Source organism: Schistocerca nitens, chromosome 4 (assembly GCF_023898315.1).
Source record: "Schistocerca nitens isolate TAMUIC-IGC-003100 chromosome 4, iqSchNite1.1, whole genome shotgun sequence".
Lineage (NCBI taxonomy): Eukaryota > Metazoa > Arthropoda > Insecta > Orthoptera > Acrididae > Schistocerca > Schistocerca nitens.
The window spans coordinates 348,048,216-348,073,935 of NC_064617.1; the positions used below are offsets into that span (position 1 = coordinate 348,048,216).

Genomic DNA, 25,720 nt, shown 5'->3' on the forward strand with positions numbered 1-25,720 from the left:
GATGTCATTGACTATATAATAACAGATCAGGAATTCAGGAAGGCTGTGAGGGACACACGTGTATTCAGGGGATTCTTTGATGACACTGATCATTATTTAATCTGCAGTGAGATAGGGATTGTGAGGCCGAAAGTGCAGGAGGTCAGTCGATATGTAGGAGGATAAGAGTGGAGAAACTTCAGGATAAGGATATCAGGCACAAGTACATAACAATGATGTCAGAAAGGTACCAGTTAGTTGAATGTAGTCAATTACAGTCATTGGAAAAGGAATGGACAAGGTACAGGGACGCAGTACTAGAAGTGGCTAAAGAATGTCTTGGAACAGTAGTGTGTAAAAGTAGGATGAAGCAAACAGCTTGGTGGAATGACACAGTCAAGGCAGCCTGTAAAAGGAAAAAGAAGGCGTATCAAAAATGGCTACATAATAGAACTCAGGTAGACAGAGAAAGTTATGTTGAAGAAAGAAACAAAGCCAAACAGATAATTGCTGCATCCAAGAAGAAATCTTGGGAAGACTTTGGAAACAGGTTGGAGACTTTGGGTCAAGCTGCTGGAAAACCATTCTGGAGTGTAATTAGCAGTCTTCGAAAGGGAGGTAAGAAGGAAATGACAAGTATTTTGGACAGGTCAGGAAAACTGCTGGTGAATCCTGTGGATTGCTTGGCCAGATGGAGGGAATGTTTTGAAGAGTTGCTCAATGTAGGTGAAAATACGATCAGTAATGTTTCAGATTTCGAGGTACAATGGGATAGGAATGATGATGGAAATAGGATCACATTTGAGGAAGTGGAGAAAATGGTCAATAGATTGCAGTGCAATAAAGCAGCTGGGGTGGATGAAATGAAGTCGGAACTCATCAAATACAGTGGAATGTCAGGTCTTAAATGGCTACACAGTATAATTGAAATGGCCTGCGAGTCGGGACAGGTTCCATCAGACTGGACAAAAGCAGTAATCACACCAATCTTTAAAAATGGAAACAGAAAAGATTGTAACAACTACAGAGGTATTTCTTTAATCAGCGTTGTGGGTAAAATCTTCTCAGGTATTGTTGAAAGGAAAGTGCGAGTATTAGTTGAGGACCAATTGGATGAAAATCAGTGTGGGTTTAGGCCTCTTGGAGGTTGTCAGGACCAGATCTTTAGCTCACGGCAAATAATGGAGAAGTGCTATGAGTGGAACAGGGAACTGTATCTATGCTTTATAGATCTAGAAAAGGCATATGACCGGGTTCCTAGGAGGAAGTTATTGTCTGTTCTATGAGATTATGGAATAGGAGGCAAACTTTTGCAAGCAATTAAAGGTCTTTACATGGATAGTCAGGCAGCAGTTAGAGTTGACGGTAAATTGAGTTCATGGTTCAGAGTAGTTTCAGGGGTAAGATAAGGCTGCAACCTGTCTCCACTGTTGTTCATATTATTTATGGATCATATGTTGAAAACAATAGACTGGCTGGGTGAGATTAAGATATGTGAACACAAAATAAGCAGTCTTGCATATGCGGGTGACTTAGTTGTGATGGCAGATTCGATTGAAAGTTTGCAAAGTAATATTTCAGAGCTAGATCAGAAATGTAAGGACTATGGTATGAAGATTAGCATCTCCAAAACGAAAGTAATGTCAGTGGGAAAGAGATATAAACGGATTGAGTGCCAAATAGGAGGAACAAAGCTAGAACAGGTGGATGGTTTCAAGTACTTAGGATGCATATTCTCATAGGATGGCAACATAGTGAAAGAACTGGAAGCGAGGTGTAGCAAAGCTAATGCAGTGAGCGCTCAGCTACGATCTACTCTCTTCTGCAAGAAGGAAGTCAGTACCAAGACTAAGTTATCTGTGCACCGTTCAATCTTTCGACCAACTTTGTTGTATGGGAGCGAAAGCTGGGTGGATTCAGGTTACCTTATCAACAAGGTTGAGGTTACGGATATGAAAGTAACTAGGATGATTGCAGGTACTAGTAGATGGGAACAATGGCAGGAGGGTGCCCACAATGAGGAAATCAAAGAAAAACTGGGAATGAACTCTATAGATGCAGCAGTCAGGCTTAGATGGTGGGGTCATGTTACACGCATGGGAGAAGCAAGGTTACCCAAGAGACTCATGGGTTCAGCAGTAGAGGGTAGGAGGAGTTGGGGCAGACCAAGGAGAAGGTACCTGGATTCGGTTAAGAATGATTTTGAAGTAATAGGTTTAACATCAGAAGAGGCACCAATGTTAGCACTGAATAGGGGATCATGGAGGAATTTTATAAGGGGGACTATGCTCCAGACTGAACGCTGAAAGGCATAATCAGTCTTAAATGATGATGATGATGATGATGATGATGATGATGATGCTTTATTGTCTGGGCAGATGAGCTGAATGGAGTGTGATATATACAGTCAATTTTCTACAGAGTGGAATGAGTTATGGATGCCATCCGAAGTTTAAAGAGTAGTTCAGTATGTTAACTACATTTGGTATGCGTCAACGTATGACCTTAACGTGCATCAAATGGAAATTCATAGTGACCTCTATTCTTCTTTGCAAACTATTCGACTTTGTTGCAGTAGTTTAATTAATTTTGAGGTATCACAATAATATGGCTATTAACGAAATGATAAGCAGTTCATTTTGAAGCTGACGAATAAAGCTATGAGATGCATGACAGTCAAATTTTTGTACCGAATAGACAAAGCAGCTCAGCGACAGCTCCACTCTGCTCTGTCGTGCTGCCCCACTAAAGTCCAGGATTTAAGCTGGATGGAGTGTGAGTTCATGGCTTCATGACTAAACTAACATTGTCCTGCACGAATAACAGCTGAAGAAAATGGGTACAGTAGCCAGGCACACCACCCACAAAACAAAACCATTTACACAATCAGGAATGTAAAAAAATCAAATGTGTTGAATGTGAAAGTTTATATGTGGAGCAAATTGCTAGATGCTTTTCTGTCAGGTTCAGAGAGCACTCAAAAATAAGCAAGAACTGTAAATTCTCATTTAGTGCACACTACAAAACTACAATCATAACACCAGCAGCATTGAGGAATTTATCAAGATACTATATAGGGCAGATTAATCGACGATATAGACAAAATTGAGGTATTAGCGTCTTCAAAGAATGACCACAGTGTCTCCACAGTGAACTAACAGACATCAGAAATAAAAATTATCTTGGTTGTCTCGGGTATCTACTCTAATGTGTTACAAGTCCACACTTTAGATGTGTAAACCTGTTATGATATACATAATCATCTCAAAAATACACTACATAAGACAGTGTCATTATTGATAATGCTCTACTGACTGTTTGTTCATTGATTAGTATACGTTTCACGGTGTTGTCCCTACCTAGCATCAGCCTGCATGTCAAAAATCTTTTAAGAATATGAGTGTTAACAAACTGCAAAATTGATTGTATGTACTGTTAATCTCATACTACATTGTTCTTGATACTTGTATTAAGACTCGTAAATGCATGAGAATGGCCAAACTACTGAAATTTCAACAATAAAATGAAAATGGTAGTAGGTAAAGGCAAATACAGTGTCATTTAAAAGAGCTATTTGGCAGGATTTGTGACTGGTTGTGAATTACAGAGCTCAAGACTGGTTAAAACTATGGAGTCAGTAGATCCATTGTATTTTAGTAGTTTGTAATTCAGTGAGTTTAAGTGCCAAAAATTGTAGATTAAAGACAATGAGTCAACAATGCCTCTTTCTCTTCGTTGTAGTGATGTGACTGCTCATAATAATAATAATAATAATAATCGTATATAGTAAAAGTAAGTGTGGTGTGTCTGTGCGTGCTGCAAAACCTCACAAGCAAATTTTGCAGCCCCCTGGAGGTCACTTGATGTAGTAACCTCCATCTCCCATCCGTGAAGGAGTTTTTGTTTTTGAACTGCACAGGTTACTTATGAAGATATGGATGTCTAAAGAGGGCAGCTACTTGTGACATTAGATTTGGTGACATCTATGAATTCACCATAAAACTATTTGCATTGTTTATGTAATATAAATATCACTGCTTGGTAATAGATGTCCCACAGTTACGAAGAAAGGTGTTTGATGGTATTAAAGAAAACAAAAATTGGACCAGTTCCAGGTTTGATCTGTGCAGTGCAGATTTCTAGAATTGTTGTAGTAAGTACTAGAATTTCTAGAGTATTCTTACACCGAAGTATAAATGTTAGACGTCGTGTGCCATGCAGCTCAATTCAAATTTCAAAGGTGAACCTGTAACAAGAAGTAGTAGTAATTCGGCTGTCATAGCTATATTACAGTAATAATTAATAGTGCTATAGAGAGTGGTTACAGAATAGAGTAGGGATTTTAAATTTAACAGGATGCTGAAATATGATAGAGGAAGAATCTTGCAAGTCATGAACTGAAAAGAAGGAAACAAAAAGAACAGCAATGAAATGAAACATATGAGGAGCAAGAAGCATGTTCAGCTTCATAACCAAAGAGAATGAATAGATTGAGATAAAACTTAACAGACGAACCACGAGAAGAAACTAGAGAAGAGGCTCGAGTGAGACATTCAGCAAGCATTCATGGAGAAACTGCTAAAGAAACAAGATTACAAAATTAAGTAAGTAGACTAACAATGAGTGAAATAGTGTTTGAGAAAGACTACACTCACAAGTGTGTGAACAGAACAGTGTATGGGAAGTGCAGAGCAGAAAAAGCAATGCTTAGGGTTTTGCAGGTGCATCATTCTGTTACGATCCCACTGAAGATTACAACAAATACATGTTGTCATTGACAAATTGAATCAAATGTATTGGTAAATATCGAAGTATATTTAAGAGTACTTGAGACTCTTTTTGAGGTTTAGAAAGTATGTTTTTGCATGAAATACTAACATTATTAAGAAGTTCATGTTTACGTTGTTCGTAAGTGTTGTAGAGTAATTGGGAATTTTATCAGAAAACAGATGAAAATAGAGATAAAGTGAAATGGGTCTTTTTTGGATAGTTAAAAAAAAATAAATAAAAGAAGATCCAACATAAATAAAATTTCCACCTCAGTAGCTGAATGGTCAGTGTGGCTGACTATCACGCAGAGGACCTGGGTTGCATTTCCCTGTACTGCAAAGAATTGCTTTGGTGGCCGGGACTGTTACGGGGTGCAGAAACCTATTATGTTTTAATTCTATGCTAATGCATGGGACATAAAAAGCCCAAGCAGCTGTTGAATCCAAACCCCAGTATTCTGATTTGTAACTTGAAATTTGAACAAGCAACTATTAGAAGGAAAATATGGCTCATTACAGATATGCTGCTAAGTTAATTACTGTGAAGAAATAGAAAGGAAAATTTTTAAATAGTGTAGTTGTATTTAGGTGATGGGGCTGCCAGAGATTGCTCTAGTTTGCGCAACTGAGTGTAGAACAATTACTTTTAATTAAAAGAATGCACTATAGTTAGTTCAAAAGTAGAGACTTAAACAGACTTCTAAAAGGTAAGTAATTGAGGGGACAAACAGCTGAATAGTCATTTTCTGTTAGAAAGAGATGGTAATTTATTAAAGTGTATGATTAGAAAATATGTACATATAATTCGAGAGATTAAAGAGATTGTTACCTTATGACACCTTGTGCATCATAAGTGGATAACTAAGTGATAAAGCATTTTTCTTAATTCTTCTTCACTCTTTTTTTTATTTGTTAATTTATTATTAATAAAAAAGAAACTTCTCAGCTTTAAAAAAAAAATCACTTACCAAAATATATGTACTTGTGTTCTCTGTGTGGTGCTGTATGGTGAATTAGAAACATCATCCCCATGCCCCTCTTTCTATTCATGGTACACAGTATGTTGGATGGGGGAGGGGGGGGATTTTTGGCACCTCTCTGAATACATATTACCTTATATAATTCTTGCCTCATGAGATTCAAGCCAAACAAATAGCGCTTTGTGACTTACACTAGGTCTCCCATTGGAAGATTGTTGATGACTTCTGTGCACTTTCACACTAAATTAACAAACTCGTAATGAACTTTGTATCTGTTATTTAAGTAATAATCTCTACATACTTCATAAAATACTGCACATTTAGCAGATGACACTGAGGATCACCATATATATTCTGGCATGATGATTGTTAATATGGCTATTGTAGTTAAGTTTTCTGTACTTTTCTATTTTTGAGGTTTTCATGAATAATGTGTCGAAAGCATCATTATATAATCCCTTAACAATATGCTGTCTTATGCTTACATGTTGAGTTTACTTTTAAAGTAGGTGCTGAGAATTGATCAGAATTATCTGCTGAAATACTATAACTTGCTTTGTCTGGAAGGAAGACTGTGATCACGGATGAATAAAATAGTGGGAGTTCCCATGACTTTGTAACAACAAAGTTTTCACACAATTTTTGTTTCATACTATGTTGTCACTTGTGTGAATGGGTACAAAATTCCAAACATTATTACTGTCAAAATGTGAATACTGGTCAAGATAATTTTTCAACATTGAACATAGCAGTAATAGTTTATTCTTAAATTTTCATTGATCATAGCTTTCTTGGAATTGACAATTGGCTATAGATAGGCCAGTCTCTCAGCTTAGTAATACTTGAGTGACTAAAGTTAACTGTGTACTCAATTTCAGTATCGTTGTGACACAGTGACAGTTATGCAGTCCTCCCCCTTTTCTCTCCTCTCGTGTGTGTGTGTGTGTGTGTGTGTGTGTGTGTGTGTGTGTGTGTGTGCGTGCTCCCTCGCAACAATGATACACCTGTGTTTGGATGTCATATTAATCACTTTAGTTTACTTTGCTTGTAATGAGTACTGTATTAATGTGTGTAATTTACTCTCTACTTTTAAACTAAATATTGGGAGTTTACTCAGATGGCTACTTATTGCATTACTCATTTCATTGATAATTGCTTGGTACTACTACTACTACTACTACTACTACTACTACTACTGATTATTTCCACAGAGAGCAGAACTGTGTGTTAAACTTTATGAGCAACGGGAAATTCAAGAAGAGGCAATCAAGAGACAGGATTTCATGGAAGCTGAAGCTATGAAACCAGAGATACAGGCATTAGAGAAAAGAATAGCTGAACTTACATCACAACCTGATGTACCGACTCAAGAGGTGAGCACCACTGTATATGATGTAATGAAAAACACTAATTTATATTTCTACATTACTATGAGAGTTGCAGACAGTACTTTGTTTTTAGTTCGTGAAAGTGCTAGAGTACCAAGTGTTTACACTATTCTCCACATGCGGATCAGGCAGTTGTAATTTATTTTAACGTAATATTTTTATAAAAGAAAAACAGTCTTGGTTGTGAAATTATTTATTGTCAATGATGCATTTCACCCTTTTGAGGTGTAAAAGTAGCTGGATATGAAACCCATCTGTCATATAGCCATATAAAATGGAAAGTGGACGCAACAGTAACTGGATATATAATCCATCTGTCATAAAACAAAAAATGTAAGCTGGACCTTGAATACACCAGTTGACACCGCCATAGTAGTACAAAATAGGACCACTCTCACAAAAATAAAGACGGTATGAGCCGCTTGCAGTACAGTGTTCGTTTGACATGCGTCTACATAAACATCTACGTAGATACTCCGCAAGCCACCTTATGGTGTGTGGCGGAGGGTACGCTGTACCACTGCTTGTCATTGCCCCTCCTGTTCCACTTGCAAACAGAGTGAGGGACAAACAACTGTCTGTAGGCCTCCGTATGAACCCTAATTTTTTCTATCTTATAGTCATGGTCCTTAAATGCAGTGTATGTTGTTGGCAGTAGAATTGTTTGGCAGTCAGCTTCAAATACTGGTTCTCTAAATTTTCTCAGTAGTGTCACCTTCCCTCCAGGGATCCCCATTTGAGATCCTGAAGCATCTCTGTAACAATTGTGCTGTTTGTACCTACCAGTAACAAATTCAGCAGCCTGCCTCTGAATTGCTTCAATGTCTTCCTTGCCGGCCGAAGTGGCCGTGCGGTTAAAGGCGCTGCAGTCTGGATCCGCAAGACCGCTACGGTCGCAGGTTCGAATCCTGCCTCGGGCATGGATGTTTGTAATGTCCTTAGGTTAGTTAGGTTTAACTAGTTCTAAGTTCTAGGGGACTAATAACCTCAGCAGTTGAGTCCCATAGTGCTCAGAGCCATTTGAACCATTTTGAATGTCTTCCTTCAGTCTGACCTGGTGCGGATCCCAAACACTTGAGCGGTACTCAAGAATAGGTCACACCAGTGTCCTATATTTGGTCTCCTTTACAGGTGAACCACTCTTTCCTAAAATTCTCCCAATAAACCAAAGTCGACCATTTGCCTTCCTTACCTCAGTTTTAACACGCTCGTTCCACCTCATATTGCTTTGGCTCGTTCCACCTCATATTGCTTTGCAGTGTTGTGCCCAGATATTTAAATGACTTGACTGTGTCAAACAGGATGCTGGTAATACTGTATCTGAACATTACAGGTTTCTTCTTCCTACTCATTAGCATTTACTTAAATTTTTCCACATTTAGGGCTACCTGCCATTCATCACACCAACTGGAAATTTTGTATAAGTCGCCTTGTATCTTCCTTTCTACAGTCACTCTCACTCAACTTCGACACCTTACCATAAACTATGGCTTTATCAGCAAACAACTGCAGATTGCTGCCCATTCTGTCTGTCAAATAATGATAGCCGTGTCCCTGATGAACACTCGCTGTCTAGGACAACATAGTGGGTTCTATTATTGAAGAAGTCTTCAAGCCATTCACATATCTGTGAACTTATTCCTTATGCTCATACCTTTAACAGTCTGTTCTTTGCTAGGAGTTTGTGCACTTGGTGTACATCATGGCTTACTGAAAAGCACCTGCAGCTTCTTTGTTCAGTAGCAAAAAGTATGTGAAACGACAACATTCTCTGAAGCAGTCAGGTAGCTGGTGTTGCACATGAAACTATTCCCCTTGCACAGATATTCTTGGAATTACTTGAGTGAATGTAAAGTATTGTGATTTCAACAGAGAGAGATCTTTTCTTTAAATAGCATAAATGAATTAAATTCCTCTCTGATCTGTGTCTTTCAGATAACAATAACCAGTGTTTGTCATGGTACAATGCATATGTGCTACAATGCTGAGTATAAACCCAAGTCACTGGTCATATACTCGCCAGCCGCTGTGGCCAAGCGGTTCTAGGTACTTCAGGCCGGAACCGCGCTGTTGCTGCTGCTACAGTTGTAGGTTCGAATCCTGCCTTGGGCATGGATGTGTGTGATGTCCTTGGGTTAGTTAGGCTTCAGTAGTTCTAAGTTTAGGGGACTGATGACCTCAGATGTTAAGTCCCATAGTGCTTAGAGCCATTTGAACCATTTGTCATATCCTTACCCAGCAGAAAGTTGTTATGAATGTCAATGTTTCTGACTTGCTATGAATTTTCACTTTCAAGTAACAACTTCACTCAAGATATGGTAGATGTAAGAGTTGTTTGAATGGTTTTGTTCTTTCTGATTTGTCAGTTCTAAAACAAGTCCTATCATTGTTAACACAATGTTCTTTGTACAGTTCAGTTGCAGTATTTATTCAGTTATATAAATTGAAGGGGGAGGGTGGCTGCATCAGGACTTCTTGCGGAATCGGTGGCAGCAAGTGAAGATGTGTGCTGGACTGGTATTTAAACCTGGCAATCTGTATCCTGGTTGTGTAGTGGTTAATGGAAATAAACAAATAAATAAATTTGGCATGGACAAAATCTAAATGTGACAGGTGGCAAAAAGGGAAAAGTAAAAAACATTGAGTAGGTTAATCAATGCTTCATACTGATGCATCTGTCACTGCATTGAGATGTATCAGACAATGATAAGAGATGCCCAGACATTCGGTAATGCTGATGCCGTGATGTAACAACCTCCCTTCCCCCTATCCCCCATTACTGGCTCTAAAATATAAGTTAGCAAAATTATATTGACCCAATCCCCAGTTCCCCTTCCGAATTTATGGCCATTACCACACAGTGGCGAGACTGGAAATTTGATACAGAAGTAATAGTATAGTAGAATTCTGGACGTATATCTCTGATAACAAAAGTACTTTGCACTGTTAAAATGTGGAGGTCTGTTTATTAATGATGAGTAATGTACCGTGTTATGAGGTCTGTTCCTTATTTTTTAAGAATATCTACTAAATTTATAATTTTGATGCCATGTAAAGCAATGAATATAGCTACTGTGAATATTACTGGTGAGACTCTTACTTAAATGAGTGTACTATAAGTAGAGACAGACTGACAGAGAGGGAGACAGAGTTAGTGATGCTCGAATAAGTTAAACCTCAGTAAGTGCTGAGGAAACCTTGTGAGTAGCTTGGAACTAAATGCAACAGTAGAAAGCAAATGGCATTTTGTTTTAAAGTGAACTAACTGTACTCAGCCACACTTTGCCGTGGTTGTCTGCTTAAATGGAAAGAAAAATAAAAAGAAAGCACACATTTTTAATATTTGTAGAAATTTATGATATGAATATAATAGAGGGAAACATTCCACATGGGAAAAATATATCCAGAAACAAAGATGCTGTAACTTATGTTGGTTGCTTCATCAGGAAAGAGGGAATGAGAGGGAAAGACGAAACACAACCCACATCCTTTCGTCTTTCCCTCTCCTTCCCTCTTTCCTGATGAAGCAACCGCGGGTTGCGAAAGCTTGTAATTTGTGTATGTGTTTGTGTGTGTTTTTTGTCTCTATCAACATACCAACGCTTTCGTTTGGTAAGTTACAGCATATTTGTTTCTAGATATAAGTGTAGAAATTGGATATACGTTCTACTCTCCTGTGTCTGTTCAATCTGATCCCCATTCTCTGTCCACCACCACCATCGTCAGACCCTGTCTTCACGTGCTCCTGCCCCTTCTCTCTGTCCATCTCTTCCTTTCCATTTTCTATGTCCATTTCCTCCTACCCCTCTGCCCATTTCCTCTTTCCCCCTTTCTCTGATCTTGAGTGTTGTTTATTGTTATTGCAAATTCATAGATACAACTTTCCTGTTTGCTGACAATATTTTGCTATTGTATATTTTAAATATGTATTTATATAAATACATATTAGAAATGTGTTCTTTCTCTTTTCTTTCTTTTCCATTTAAGCAGACTGAGCTACTGCAAAGCATGGCCAAGTACAACTAGTACACAATAAAATACAATGACATTTGCTTCATATTTTTGCAATTTAGTACTAATGTACCCACAAGGATGTTGCCTCAGCACTTACTGAGGTTCAGCTTAGTTATTCAAGTGTCTCTCTCTCTCTCTCTCTCTCTCTCTCTCTCTCTCTCTCTCTCTCTCTCTCTCTGGCTCATGTTTGAAAAATAGTTGACCAGGCACTGGGTTGGTATGTACCCAGTACAACAGTTCATAATGGGAGGGACCTTCCCTGGTATACAGTCACTGTAAAGAAACTGAGACTACTGCATAATAGCTGGAGATATGCTGAATGAAACACATTTGGTTGTCGAGAGGGCAGTGCATGGAGCCTTCAGGGAGTACCGTAGTAAAATATTGTCAAATGATCTTTCACAAAACCAAAAGCAATTCTGGCTGCATGTAAATGCTGTTAGTAGCACCAAAGTTAATGTCCAGTCCCAAGCGAATGAGGCAGGAACTGAAACTGAGGATAGCAAAGCTTAAGCTGAAATGCTTACCTCTGTTTCCAACCCCAGTTTTATCTTTGTACCACTGAAAATATGAGAGAAATAAGTATTAATGTCAATGGTGTGGAGAGGCAGCTGACATTGTTAACATTGAACAAATCTCCAGGGCCCAATGAAATCCCTATCAGTCTATATTGAATTTGCAGCTGAGTTAGCCCATCTTCTAACTATAATCTGTCGTAGATCCTTAAAAAAAAAAGTGGCAGTAGTTGGAAGAAAGCACAGGTCATACCCATCTTCAAGGAGGGTAGTAGAAGTGATCCACAACACGATCATACAGTAATTGAGAGATCAATACTTTTAGAACTTAGGAACATATTCTGAGCTCAAACATAATGAGGTTTTTCTAACAGAATGACCTCCATGCCAGCCAGTGTGGATCTATCATGTGAAACAATACATAGTTTTCTATCATGACATACTGGAAGCTTTGGATCAAGACAAGCAGGTAGATGCAGTATTTCTTGATTTCTGAAAAATATTTAATTCCGTACCAAACCTGTACTTATTGTCAAAAGTACAATCACATGGATTACCAAGTGAAATTTGTGACTGGATTTATGACTTTTTGGTTGGGAGGATGCAGCATGTTGTTGTAGATGGAGAGCCATCCAAAGATGTAGAAGTAAATTCTGGTGTACCCCAGGGACATGTGTTTGGATCCTTTCTGTTCCTGTTTATGTTAATGACCTTCCAGACAGTATTAATAGTAACTTCAGACTTTTTGCAGATGATGCAATTATCTATAAAATAACGAAGAAGTGTCTCGAAAGAAGCTGGTGACTGTCATGAAGGGATGTGCATGGTCTGCAACCAGGTTACGATATTCCTTGGCTGTCATGGTGCCTTAGACGAGGTCCACTAGACCCATGGATGTGCATGTGAATGTTCCCCATAGCATAATGCAGCCGCTGCCATCTTGTCACCATCCCACAGTACAAGTGTCAAGGAGCTGTTCCTCTGGAAGACAATGGATTCACACCCTTCCATCGGTATGATGAAGGAGGTGTTGGGATTCATCAGACCATATAATGCTCTGCCACTGTGCCAGTGTCCAGTGCCATTGCTCACATGTCCATTTCGGTCATAGTTGCCAATTTGTTGTTAACTTCGGCACATTCATGGGTCATCAGCTGTGAAGATCCATCATTAGGAGTGTTCTTTGCGCTGTGTGTATACATTTTCACTCTGCCTAGCATTAAGTGTTATGTTAGTTCCGTCACAGTTCACCACCTGTTCTGTTTTACCAGTCTGCCCAGTCTATAACGTCAGACACCTGTAATGGGGGGGTGGCCACCTACCCTATGATGTCTGGATGTGATTTCGCCTGGGTTTCGCCATGTGTTGAAGACACTCACCACCGCACTCCTCAAATACCCAAAAAGTCGTGCAGTTTCCGAAATGCTCAAGTTGAGTCTCCGGGACATCACAATCTGCCCTCAGTTAAACTCAGACAAATCATGTGCCTTCCCCATTCTACACATGAACATCATGCTCACTGATACTATGGCTTCATTTTGACAGTAGGTCAGTGATCATAATGTTCTGGCTGATCAGTACATAGGCTCAAAGTGCCGTCCACGAGTTTCATTGCACAAAGTGTACCTACAGACAGTGTTCATACACATACTCCAAAAGTCCTGGAGTGTCACGAATGACCTCCAATGCAACAACTACATGGGCAAGGAGATCATCCTGCAACTCCATAGGAGTCTCATAAACAATACTCTTCATATAGCCCTACAGAAAAAGCCCAGAGGTGCTAAATCACATAATCTTGGTGGCCAACAAATCTACCCACCATGAGCTATCCATCTGTGTCCGAATGTTTGGTGTAGGTGCTAATGGACGTCGCGTGAAAAGTGGGTTTGCACAACATGATGCTGTAACCACATCATCTGACAGACATACAGTGCCAAATCCTCCAAATGCTGCACCAGTACATCCTGCAGGAAGGCCAAATAGCTGTGGCCGTTAGAAAAGGAGGTAGAATATACGGACCAATCTGGTGACCATGGATAATACCAGCCCACCCATTAATACCGAAACAATGTTGAAACCCATGTGTGACAAGGTGGATTTCTTCATTCTCACATTGGTCGTTACATTGCTAGCCCACTTTTTTTAAAAGTAAGTATTTATTTATCTAAAAACAAAGAAGATGTGACTTACCAAACGAAAGCGCTGGCAGGTCGATAGACACACAAACATACACACAAAATTCTAGCTTTCGCAACCAACGGTTGCTTCATCAGGAAAGAGGGAAGGAGAGGGAAAGACGAAAGGATGTGGGTTTTAAGGGAGAGGGTAAGGAGTCATTCCAATCCCGGGAGCGGAAAGACTTACCTTAGGGGGGAAAAAAGGACGGGTATACACTCGCGCACACACACACGTATCCGTCCACACATATACAGACACAAGCAGACATATTCAAAGACAAAGAGTTTGGGCAGAGATATCAGTCAAGGCGGAAGTGCAGAGGCAAAGATGTTGTTGAATGACAGTTGAGGTATGAGTGGCGGCAACTTGAAATTAGCGGAGATTGAGGCCTGGTGGGTAATGGGAAGAGAGGATATATTGAAGAGCAAGTTCCCATCTCCGGAGTTCGCATAGGTTGGTGTTAGTGAGGTATGAGTGGTATGCTCTTCAATATATCCTCTCTTCCCGTTACCTATCAGGCCTCAATCTCCGCTAATTTCAAGTTGCCGCCACTCATACCTCACCTGTCATTCAACAAGAAGTCCCACTAACACCAACCTATCTGAACTCCGGAGTATGGGAACTTGCTCTTCAATATATCCTCTCTTCCCGTTACCCACCAGGCCTCAATCTCCGCTAATTTCAAGTTGCCGCCACTCATACCTCACCTGTCATTCAACAACATCTTTGCCTCTGCACTTCCGCCTCGACTGACATCTCTGCCCAAACTCTTTGTCTTTGAATATGTCTGCTTGTGTCTGTATATGTGTGGATGGATATGTGTGTGTGCGCGCGCGAGTGTATACCCGTCCTTTTTTCCCCCTAAGGTAAGTCTTTCCGCTTCCGGGATTGGAATGACTCCTTACCCTCTCCCTTAAAACACACATCCTTTTGTCTTTCCCTCTCCTTCCCTCTTTCCTGACGAAGCAACCGTTGGTTGCGAAAGCTAGAATTTTGTGTGTATGTTTGTTTGTTTGTGTGTCTATCGACCTGCCAGCGCTTTCGTTTGGTAAGTCACATCTTCTTTGTTTTTAGATATATTTTTCCCACGTGGAATGTATCATTAAGTATTTATTTACTTACACAACTCCTCCATATTTTTATTCCATATAGTATAATGGGGGTGGTAATGTGCAGAGTAAAACATTTTGAAAGCCCTATCTATTTCAACAAATTTCTTTAAAGCATAGCGATACAAATTTAATTTGTGACTGATTTTACTGATGTATTCTGTCCAAGTTAATTTGTCGTCTAGCTGAAGACAGGAATTTTTACATTTGCTGCTTAAAGTTTTTTGTCTTTGGTCTAGTAATAACTGTTTACTTCTGTTGGAATTAAAGCTCGTTCATTTTGTGTAACAATGACTTGGGTCTTTGTTAATGGTGCTATGCTCATTCCTCTCTATCTTCTACAGAACTTTAAGAAAGTTCATTCTACTGTCCATTTTATGTCATTGCATCTTACAGCTGCCAAAACTATCACAATACTTTCCTACACGTTATGTGGAATGCTCGCTACCAACCCACAGGACACATCCCAGGCAGTAGCAAAAAATATCGCCACTGTCAGTCAGAAAACAGCTTTCCAGCCCCACAGAGTGCTCACTGGGAGTGGTGGTTGGGACTTTTGTTCTGCCAACAAACGTAACACTGCCTTTTCTCCTCCACGATTCTGTGTTGTCTTACTCATGACACAGCATATATCATTATAGGCCCATTACAGCATGCTGTGGTGCCTGGAGGGAGAATTAGTAAATTCTGCTGCTGTTTTCTCAATTTTATGTTATTGACAATAAAATTTTCTGACTTATGAAGAGCTGCTCTTTTAAATCCCTATAGCTAACTGCAAAAGAATGTACCTACCTTAATAGTTCCACTAATGTAGCATTTACTAGCTGCATAGGCAATATACCTAGACTCTCTCAGAATCCGGATGACTCGAGATGCTTTCATTGTAGGTTTGAGACATATCATTTTACTGCCGATAATATCGTCCTTTCCTGGTGGGGGCAGTTACACAACAAACCTCAGCTTTCCAACATTTTTTTATTGCTGTGTGGAGAACTGTGATCCTACTTGGGTGCATACTATTCTTGGACAACTCTACAAGAGGATCTTTATGGGCAACATCTCGGCTTTTTAATTTCTTCCCTGTTCACAGTATTTTAAATATTAAGTGATGTCCTGTCTGATCACATTCAGTAGGAGAGTTTCCCTCAAGATAGTGGTTGAAGTGTAACTGTCATTGCAATTGCTGGAGTAATATCCACTGTAGAGTGCCCTGCCAGTTGTTAAGATTTTGATCTGGATCTTCCTGCAGCTTAACAACCACCTATCAGTTACAACAAACAAAATTAGAATGTGGATGCAATGGATGTAGGAAATAGTAAGTTATAAATTCTGAGATCTGTGTGTGTTCTTTTTAACTGTCCACATATTTAGTTAAATGAATTTCTGAAGAGAATATTGAAATAAAATAAAGTTTTTGGGTCTCAAGATAGCTACCCCATCAGGAATCTGATAGCAGTCTCACAGTACTGCATATTAATTAGTTAGTATATCATCAGACTGGCGATTCGTCTGGCAAACCTGGAATTCTCAGGTAATTAAATCTTACTTGGAAAAACCAGGGAAATCTCAAGGAATTTCAGGAATTTCTGAAAATCTCGGGGAATTCTGCACTTTTAAAGTAGTATTAAAATTTAATTATACTGGGTTTTACAAATCAAAAATTTTAAAATACTTGGTGTCTCAAAGTATGATAATTATATGAATATTATCCATATGAACTATTGATATTTAAAAACTGCAGTTAAACTACTTCTCTTGGTGGTATATAGCTCAGCTGAGAGGAAAGAGAAGTCATCATTGTGGTATGTGCCCCTCCACCCAATATCCTGCTCACCATTAATTTATCAGGAGCTTCTTAGCTTCTTGACACAGTTTTCCTCCTCACATCTGGAATTATTGGGATTTTCTTTCTTCTGCATTTAGGCAACAGATGTATGAAAATTGTCTTTCTGAGACCTTGTGAAGACTTAGGAATTCAGTGCTGCAACTGTGTTTGGGCAGGTCTGTGTAGGATCATCACTGCCTTCCTTAATTTAGGAAGGCCCTAGAAACTGTGGACTAACCATCGGTAGTCACACTGTCAACCAGCTGGGAAGCCACATCCATTGGGTCACCCTTTGTGTTATTGAAAGACATAGGTTACCAGAAATCTGATAATAGGAACCTAAGGTGTTGCATCTTAATTGATTTGAAAAACACAAGCAGGCCAGAGAGAACAATAGTGCTTATCACCCATGACCTTAGCTGAATGACTATAGATATTGCTATCTTCTGGAAGGGATGCCCCCACCCCCCCAAAATCCCCCTCTCTGGGAATTAATTTATAAAACACATTTTGTGTGCACCTTGGGGGCTCTGTTACCACTTAATGATTTCAAGAGCAGAGTTGGTAAAGTAAAGGATGTGAGTTATGCAGCAGAGTGATGGGGACACAAGGACTTGGCAACTGCAGTGCCAATAGTGTTTTGCTCCTTGATCCATGTGCTGAACATGTACTCATTATTACTAATTGCCTTTGAACAACCAAGGCGTGGGGACCGTTTCATTTTGATGGAAATCTCTTCCATCTGGCAAGAGTTCATTCACAAAGATGTACTCAGATTACCCAGGTAACAGAACTACACAATATAAAAAAAATCAATGGCGAGAAAAATCATTTTACTGCTGCAACCTGCCCCAGGATTAACACTTTTTGTGTTAAATATCTCCATCTTAGACACAACACTGGAATGGGTTGATCTCTTTTCATATCTCTTGGAAGCATCTTATCTAAATGGTATTCTTGCAAACAGGATGTTGATGCAATAATTAGGGCTACCCACATGTTCTGACGATTATTGTACAGACTCTTCTACATCTACATCTGTACTCTGCAAACCATCATGAGGTGCATGGGTGGGGGTACGTCCCCTTGTACCAGTTATTAGTGTTTCTTCCTGTTCCGTTCATGTATGGAGTGTGGGAAGAATGATTATTCGAATGCTTCTGTGGGTGTAGTAATTAGGCTAATCTTATCCTCATGATCCCTGTGTGAGTGATGCGTAGGGGGTTGTAGTATGTCCCTAGAATAATCATTTAAAGCCAGTTCCTGAAACTTTGATAGACTTTCTCAGGATAGTTCATATCTATCTTCAAGAGTCTTCCAGTTTAGTTCCTTTAGTATCATTTTGACAATCTCCCAGGGATTAAACAAACCTCTGACCGTTTGTGCTACCCTTCTCTGTAAATGTTCAGTATCTCCTGTTAGCCCTATCTAGTACAGGTCCCCCACACATTCTAGAGCCGGCCACACGAGTGACTTGTATACAATCCCTTTTGTAGACTGATTGCACTTCCCCAGTATTCTACCAACAAACCGAAGGCTACTACATGCTGTACTCGCATCTGAACCTGTGAGATCATTCTGTTTCGTATTGTTATATTGTGTTATGAGTATTGTTATGAGTTGGCCAATTCCAACAGTGACTTATTGATATTATAGTCATAGGATACTACGTTTTTTCGTTTTGTGAAGTGCAGAATTTTACATTTGTGAACATTTAGAGCAAGTTGCCAATCTCTGTACCACATTGAAATCTTATCAAGATCCGACTGAATATTTATGCAGCTTCTCTCAGATTATTCATTATAGATATAGTACTTCGTTATAGATAACTGCATCATCTGCAAAAAGCCTGATTTTACTACTGATATTGTCTGCAATCTCATTAATATAACATGAATGGGAAGAGTCTCAACACTCTTCCCTGGGGCACACCCGAACTTACTTCTACATCTGAGGACGACTCTCCATCCAAGATAACATGTTGTGTCCTCCCTACCAAAAAGTCTTGAATCCAGCCACAAATTTCATTTGATACTCCATATGATCTTTCTTTTGACAATAAGCATATGGGTGCGGTACTGAGTCAGATGCTTTCCCGAAATCAAGAAACACTGCATCCACCTGGTTGCCGTGATCCAGAGCTTTTATTATGTCATGTGAGAAAAGTGCGAGTTATAAAGACCTAAAGCTGCATACCAAACTTGCAGTGTATGAAGCTGTCATGATTTCCACATCCCTTTATGTCTGTGGAACTTGGTCTCTCTCTCTCTCTCTCTCTCTCACAGTGATATCATAAAAATCGAATGCGTGCACCAACAGAAAATTTGACATATCTTGAATATTAAGTGGGAGGACTATGTGACTGACACTTAAGTTATTGAGAAAGTGCATCTAAACAGCATGAAGCGATCATTGTTGCTCATCAACAGAGATAGATAGGCCATGTTTACCACTTGAGTGATACCCCCCTCCCTCCCCCCCTTTTCCATGTGCTTGTTTTTAGCGTCTCCTATTCTGTCCATTGGGACTGACGTATAGTTGTTTAACTCCTCTCTGTGTTCGTGTTCCATAGTTTTGACTTGGGTGCATATGACCCCAGTTGTTTTTTGTGCCCTAAAGCAAAACAAAACAAACAGTAGCCAGTCCGTTGTGGTGGGGCCACCGTTTACCCTGTTGGTTGTAGTGCCCGACCATACAGGGATTGCTCTGCTGATGCCTGCGCTGTTAACTCCCGTGTATGCCAAGGAGTAGATGCCCATCCCCCTGGGACATCAGAACTCCTGGCAATGGCCATCCTGCCAGGTGGCCTTTGCTGAGGCTGGGTGGCACCCGTGGGGAGGGCCCCTGGTCAGAGTGGGTTGCATCAGGGCGGATGACACACCATGAAGTGTATTAAGTCATCACTTGCTGGTGGTCAAACACCAGCAGTCTCTAAGCAGTCACAGGCTCAATTCAATGCACAGAAGTATGACCCCAAATCGTTCCCCTCACTGGCCACAGCATGGGAGGAGCACCAGGCTAAGGATGGCAGCAAATCTTATTTGCCCCGGTACCTTGTATGTTCAAGAGCTGATGGGGAATCTTTCATGACAATGAAGCCTCAGTTTTTTGTTGAGCATTTAGAGGACGAGTTTGGGGAGGTGGAGAGATTGTTCAAAATGTGATCTGGGTCGTCCTTGATCAAAACAGCATCATCTACCCACTCACAGGCTCTACTTGCCTGTAACAATCTTGGGGGGGGGGGGGGGGGGGTTGTTTCTATTTCCATCATGCCCCATAAGAGCTTAAATATGGTGCAGGGCATCATATTTCACAGGGACCTTCTTTTGCAGTCTGACGATGAGCTGTGTGCCAATTTAGAGTGACTAGCTGTTCATTTTGTCCGGCGCGTCCACTGGGGTCCAAGGGATAATCAGGTTGCCACCGGTGCCTTCATCTTGGCCTTCGAGGGTGACACATTACCCAAGAAGGTTGAGGTGATGGTCTACTGCTGTGATGTAAAGCCGTATATCCCTTCCCCGATGAGGTGCTTCAAGTGCTGGAAGTTTGGCTATATGTCTTAACGCTGTACTTCCAGCGTCACTTGTTTGGATTGTGGATGTCCTTCACACCCCAATACTCCCTGTGCCCCACCTCCCATCTGTGTCAGCTGCAGAGAGCACCATTCACCTCGCTCACCTGACTGCAGGATTCTCCAGAAAGAAAGGAAAATAACGGAATACAAGACCCTTGACAGGCTGACCTACACTGAAGCTAAAAGGAAATTTGAGTGCCTACATCCTGTACGTATGACATTGTCTTACACTGCTGCTACAACAGTTCTAGCCCCATCAGTTCCGACAACACCAGTCACCTCTCAGAGCCGGAAGACTACACCTGCCCCCTTGATGGTGGGGGTGGGGGCACTTTCCTCTCTGTTGCTTCCGCACCACCTACCTCGGGAGCACTGCCCCCCTCTCAAACCATCGTGGACACCAGTCCCCACTTCTCAGCCAGAGAAGAGTCAGTCTTCTTCTGCTCCCCTCGCTAGAAACCTTCCCAGGTTTCTACTAGTGGGAAAGATGACACCTGCCAGTGGCTGAAGCTCCCAAAAGCAGCCAGTCACGGGGCTTCACGATCAGCCTCAGTGCGGGAGACTGAATCAGTGAAGCCCTCCCAGCCAGAGAAACCCAAGGAGCAGTGAGAGAAATCCAAAAAGAAGACCCCCAAGACCAAGGGAATTGCGGTGGCTCCCAAACCACCGCTACCTACAAGCTCTGTGTCTGAGGATTAGGTGGAGATTCTGGTGTCCGCTGAGGACCTAGATATTGCCAGACCCTCAGACACAATGGTTATAGACTGCTCAGGAAATAATCAGTGGCAGCAGGTGACCCTTAGGCGTAAACTGCCTCATTGAATGTTCCCTGCCTTCCCAGCCTCCTGATCATATTATCCTCCAGTGGAATTGCGGTGGTTTTTTCACCACCTGGCTGAACTACAGTAATTGTTTAGCTTTACACCTGCTTTCTGTGTTGCCCTCCAGAACACCTGGTTCCCGGCAATGCAGACCTCTGCCCTTCGCGGCTACAGGTGATATTACAAGAATCGTAGCGAATATAATAGTGTGTCAGGTGAAGTTTGCATCTATGTCCTGAATTCAGTATATAGTGAACCTGTGCCCCTTCAAACTCCTCTTGAAGCTGTGGCTGTCAGGATACGGACGACGCAGGAAATAACTGTTTGCTACGTATATCTCCCTCTAGATGGTGCAGTACCCCTGAACATATTGGCTGCACTGATTGATCAACTCCCTAAACCTTTCCTACTTGTGGGACATTTTAACTCTCATAACCTCTTGTGAGGTGGCACTGTGCTTACTGACCGAGGTAGCGATGTCGATAATTTGCTGTCCCACCTCGGCCTCTGCCTCTGTCTCTTAAATATAGGTACCCACACACATTTCAGTGTGGCACATGGGCACCTATTCGGCCATTGATCTCTTGGTCTGCATTCCTGACCTCCTCCCATCTATCCACTGGAGAGGTCATGACGACCTGTGCGGTAGTGACCACTTCCCCATCTTCCTGTCACTCCCCCGCCATCATGCCCACGTACGCCTACCCAGATGGGCTTTAACAAGGTAGACTGTGTAGCTTTGACCTCTGCTGTCACCATTGAATCTCCCCCACGTGGTGCCATCAATGTTGTGATTGAGCAGGTTACTACAACGATAGTTTCTGCGTCAGGAAACGCAATCCCTTCTTCTTTAGTGTGCCACCGGTGGAAGACAGTCCCTTGGTGGTCGCTGAAAGTTGCTGAGGGAATTAAAGTGCGTCAGTGAGCTCTACGGCGACATAACCGGCACCCTTCCCTAGAGCACCTAATAGCCTTTAAGCAGCTCCGTGCCCGCGCCCGCATTCGCCAGCTTATAAAACGACGGAAACAGGAGTCTTGGTAGAGGTACGTGTCGACCATTGGTTGCCATACATCACCTTACCAAGTCTGGATGAAGATCAGATGTCTCTTTGGGTACCAGACTCCAACACGTGCCCCTGGCGTTAACATCAATGGCTTGTTATCTACAGATGCAAACGCAATTGCCAAGCACTTTGCTGAGCACTATGCTCGAGCCTCTGTGTCGTAGAACTACCCCCAGCCTTCCGCATCCTCAAACGGCGGATGGAAAGGAAAGTCCTCTTGTTCACTGCACGCCACAGTGAAACCTGTAACGCCACATTTATGGAGTGGGAGCTCCTCAGCACCATTGCACATTGCCCCAACACAGCTCCTGGGCCAAATTGGATCCACAGTCGGATGACTGAACATCTCTCATCTGACTACAAGCGTTATCTCCTCATCATCTTCTACTGGATCTGGTGCGATGGTGTCTATCCATCACAGTGGAGGGAGAACACCATCATTCCTGTGCTCAAACCTGGTAAAAACCCGCTTGATGTGGATAGCTATCAGCCCATCAGCCTCACCAACGTTCTTTGTAAGCTGCTGGAACGAATGGTGTGTCGGCAGTTGTGTTGGGTACTGGAGTCACGTGGCCTACCGTCTCCATGTCAGGGCGGCTTCCACCAGGGTTGCTCTACCACTCATAATCTTATCCCTCGAGCCTACCGTCTGAACGGCATTTTCCAGATGCCAACTTCTGGTTGCCATCTTTTTTGACTTATGTGAAGCATATGACACGACCTGGCGATGACGTGTCCTTGCCACATTGTATGAGTGGGGTGTCTGAGGCCCGCTCCCCATTTTTATCCACTTCCTGTCGCTCCGTATTTTCAGTGTCCAAGTTGGTGCCTCCCATAGTTCCACTCCTATTCAGGAGAATGGCATTTTGCCGGACTCCTTATTTAGTGTGTCTCTATTTTTAGTGGCTATTATCGATCTAGCAGCAGCTGTAGGACTGTCGTCTCACCTTGTCTGTATGCAGTTGACTTCAGCATGTTGTACAGCTCCTCCAGTACTGGTGATGCTGAATGGCACCTGCAGGGAGCCACTCACAAGTTGCAGTCACGGGCTGTAGCCGCCGACTGCCAGTTTTCAGCCACGATGTCGGGTGTCTTGCGCTTATGTCGGCGTCGCACCGTTGAGCCTGAACTTTACCTTAATGATGATCCACTCACTGTAGTGGAGACATATCGATTCTTAGGACTGGTTTTAGACACCCGATTTACTTGGCTACCTCATCTTCGTTAGCTTAAGCAGAAGAGCTGGCAGCATCTCAATGCCCTCTTCTGCCTGAACATCACCAACAAAAATGCAGATCACTCTACACTGTTGCAGCTCTACAGAGCCCCTTGTTCAATCCCGCAACGGTGGCCCAGGTAGGGCTAACAATTGCAGTTCGCGTTCTGTCTGAACTGGAGTCCTTCCCCTTACCACCTCTATTTCAGGTCCCTTCCTGTGCACCTCCATGGTGTACACCTCATCCGAAGCTTCGTATGGACCCTTTGCATGGCCCTAAGGACTCTGTTAACCCCGCCACTCTCCGCTGTCACTTCCTCTCAATTCTTGATGTGTTTCGGGGCTCTGAAGTTGTTTACAACGATGGCTCGATGGCTGATGGTAATGTTGGCTTCGCCTATGTCGACAGAGGCAATATTGAACAGCTTTCCTTGCCCACTGGCTGGTGTGTATTCACCGCAGAGCTTGCGACCATCTCTCGTGCACTTCAGTACATCCGTTCCTGTCCTCGTGGACAGTTGGTAGCGACCATCCAGAAGTCCATCTCTGCCCTGGAATGGTCCAGTCATTCAGTGGTGTTTGAGTGGACCCCACGACACGTCAGAATCACAGGCAACAATCTTGCAGACAGGCTGGCCAAGCAAGCTATGCGGAAACCACTTCTGGAGATGGACATCTCTGAAACTGACCTGCGTTCTGTCTTACGCCGCAAGGTTTTTCGGCTTTGAGTGACGGAATGGCATAACAGTAAGCACAACAAGCTGCTTGTCATTAAGGAGACTGCAAATGTGTGGAAGTCTTCCCTGCGGGCTTCTTGCAGGGAATCAGTTGTTGTTTGTCAGCTCGCAATGGCCATATGTAGCTAATACATGGTTACCTCCTCTGTCGTGAAGACCCACTTCAGTGTCACTGTGGCTCACAAATGACGGTCATCCACCTCTTGCTGGACCACCCACATTTAGCCGCTCTGCGGCGGACTTTTAACTTTCCCAGCACCCTACCTTCATTTGTTGGGTGACAATGCCTCAACAGCAGCTTCTTTAGTTTTCTGTTTTATTCATGAGGGTGGGTTTTATCATTAGATCTAAGTTTTAATGCGTGTCGTTTTTCCCTATTTTCATGGTCAGCCAGCCATGGTAATCTTCTTTCTTGTTGTAATCTCTTCTACCTCTTTCTTGCATATCTCTGTGGTTTTCTTGTCCTCTTTTGTTCTTTGTAGTGTTTGTTGCCTTTCTGTCGTTCTTGTCGTATTTCCTTCCTTTCGGTATTGTGCTTTACATCTCGTTTGTTTTCTTCTTTTCCCAGTATGATTATTTTAACAGGAACAAGGGACCAATGACCAGGCAGTTTGTTCCCCCCCCCCCCCCCCCCCTTTCAAACCAACCAACCACCCAAACTTACCTGGGAGCTTGCTGTAGGCAGTTCCTCAATGTCCTACATGTCCTCAATGGTACTTCCTGGGGTGCCGATCAAACCACCCTCCTCCATTTGTACCTGCGCCTTGTCTGTTCAAAACTAGACTATGGGTCCTTTGTTTATGCATCTGCACACCCATCCCTCTAATGCCGTCTTAACACTGTCCAGCACCGTGGTATCCATTTGGCCACGTGTGCCTTTTACACCAGCCCAGTTGAGAGTCTGTATGCTGAAGCTGCTGAACTACCACAGTCCTACCGCCGTGACTTCCTCCTCAGCATGTATGCACGCTGTTTGTCTGTCGTGCTTGGCCACCCATCCTATTCCTCCTCCTTTGATGATTCCTTTGATAGTCAGTATGGGGCTCATCCTTCTTCTCTGTTACCTACTGGAGTCTGCTTTTGGCACTTGCTACAGTGACTTAAGTTCTCACTACCTGCAACGTTCCTGGTGGGTGTGAACCCTTCGCCACCTTGGGTTCATGAATCGGCCTGTGTTAACCTTGGCCATCATTTGCTTCCTAAGTACACTACTCCAGCCTCAGTCTGTTGCCTTCAGTTTCACGACCTTAGCATGGAACTTCGCGATAGTACCTTTGTATACACTGATGGCTCTCGGACTGACTGTGGGGTCGGGTGTGCCTTTGTCATTGGCACCCGTATCTTTAGATATCAGCTTCCAGCACACTCCTCAGTATTTACAGCCGAGTTCTTCACCTTGTATCAGGCCACAGAGTACATCCGGTGACACTACCTTTTTCAGTTGTGTCCTCTTTACAGTCTCACTCAGTGCGCTTCATTGTCTATGTTTGCTGTACACCGTCCATCCCTTAAAGCAGCTGGTCCAGGAAAAATGTCAACTGCTCACTC

General features: G+C 42.1%; 1 protein-coding gene across 1 annotated transcript in view; it reads left to right on the forward strand.

The window, feature by feature from the left end:
* Window positions 1-25,720, forward strand: part of LOC126251849 (condensin complex subunit 3) — a 217,772-nt gene that overhangs the window by 93,851 nt on the left and 98,201 nt on the right. Inside the window, exon 10 of the mRNA XM_049952524.1 lies at window positions 6,940-7,101. Coding sequence (XP_049808481.1) covers window positions 6,940-7,101 — 162 coding nt within the window. The remainder of the gene's footprint in view (window positions 1-6,939; window positions 7,102-25,720) is intronic.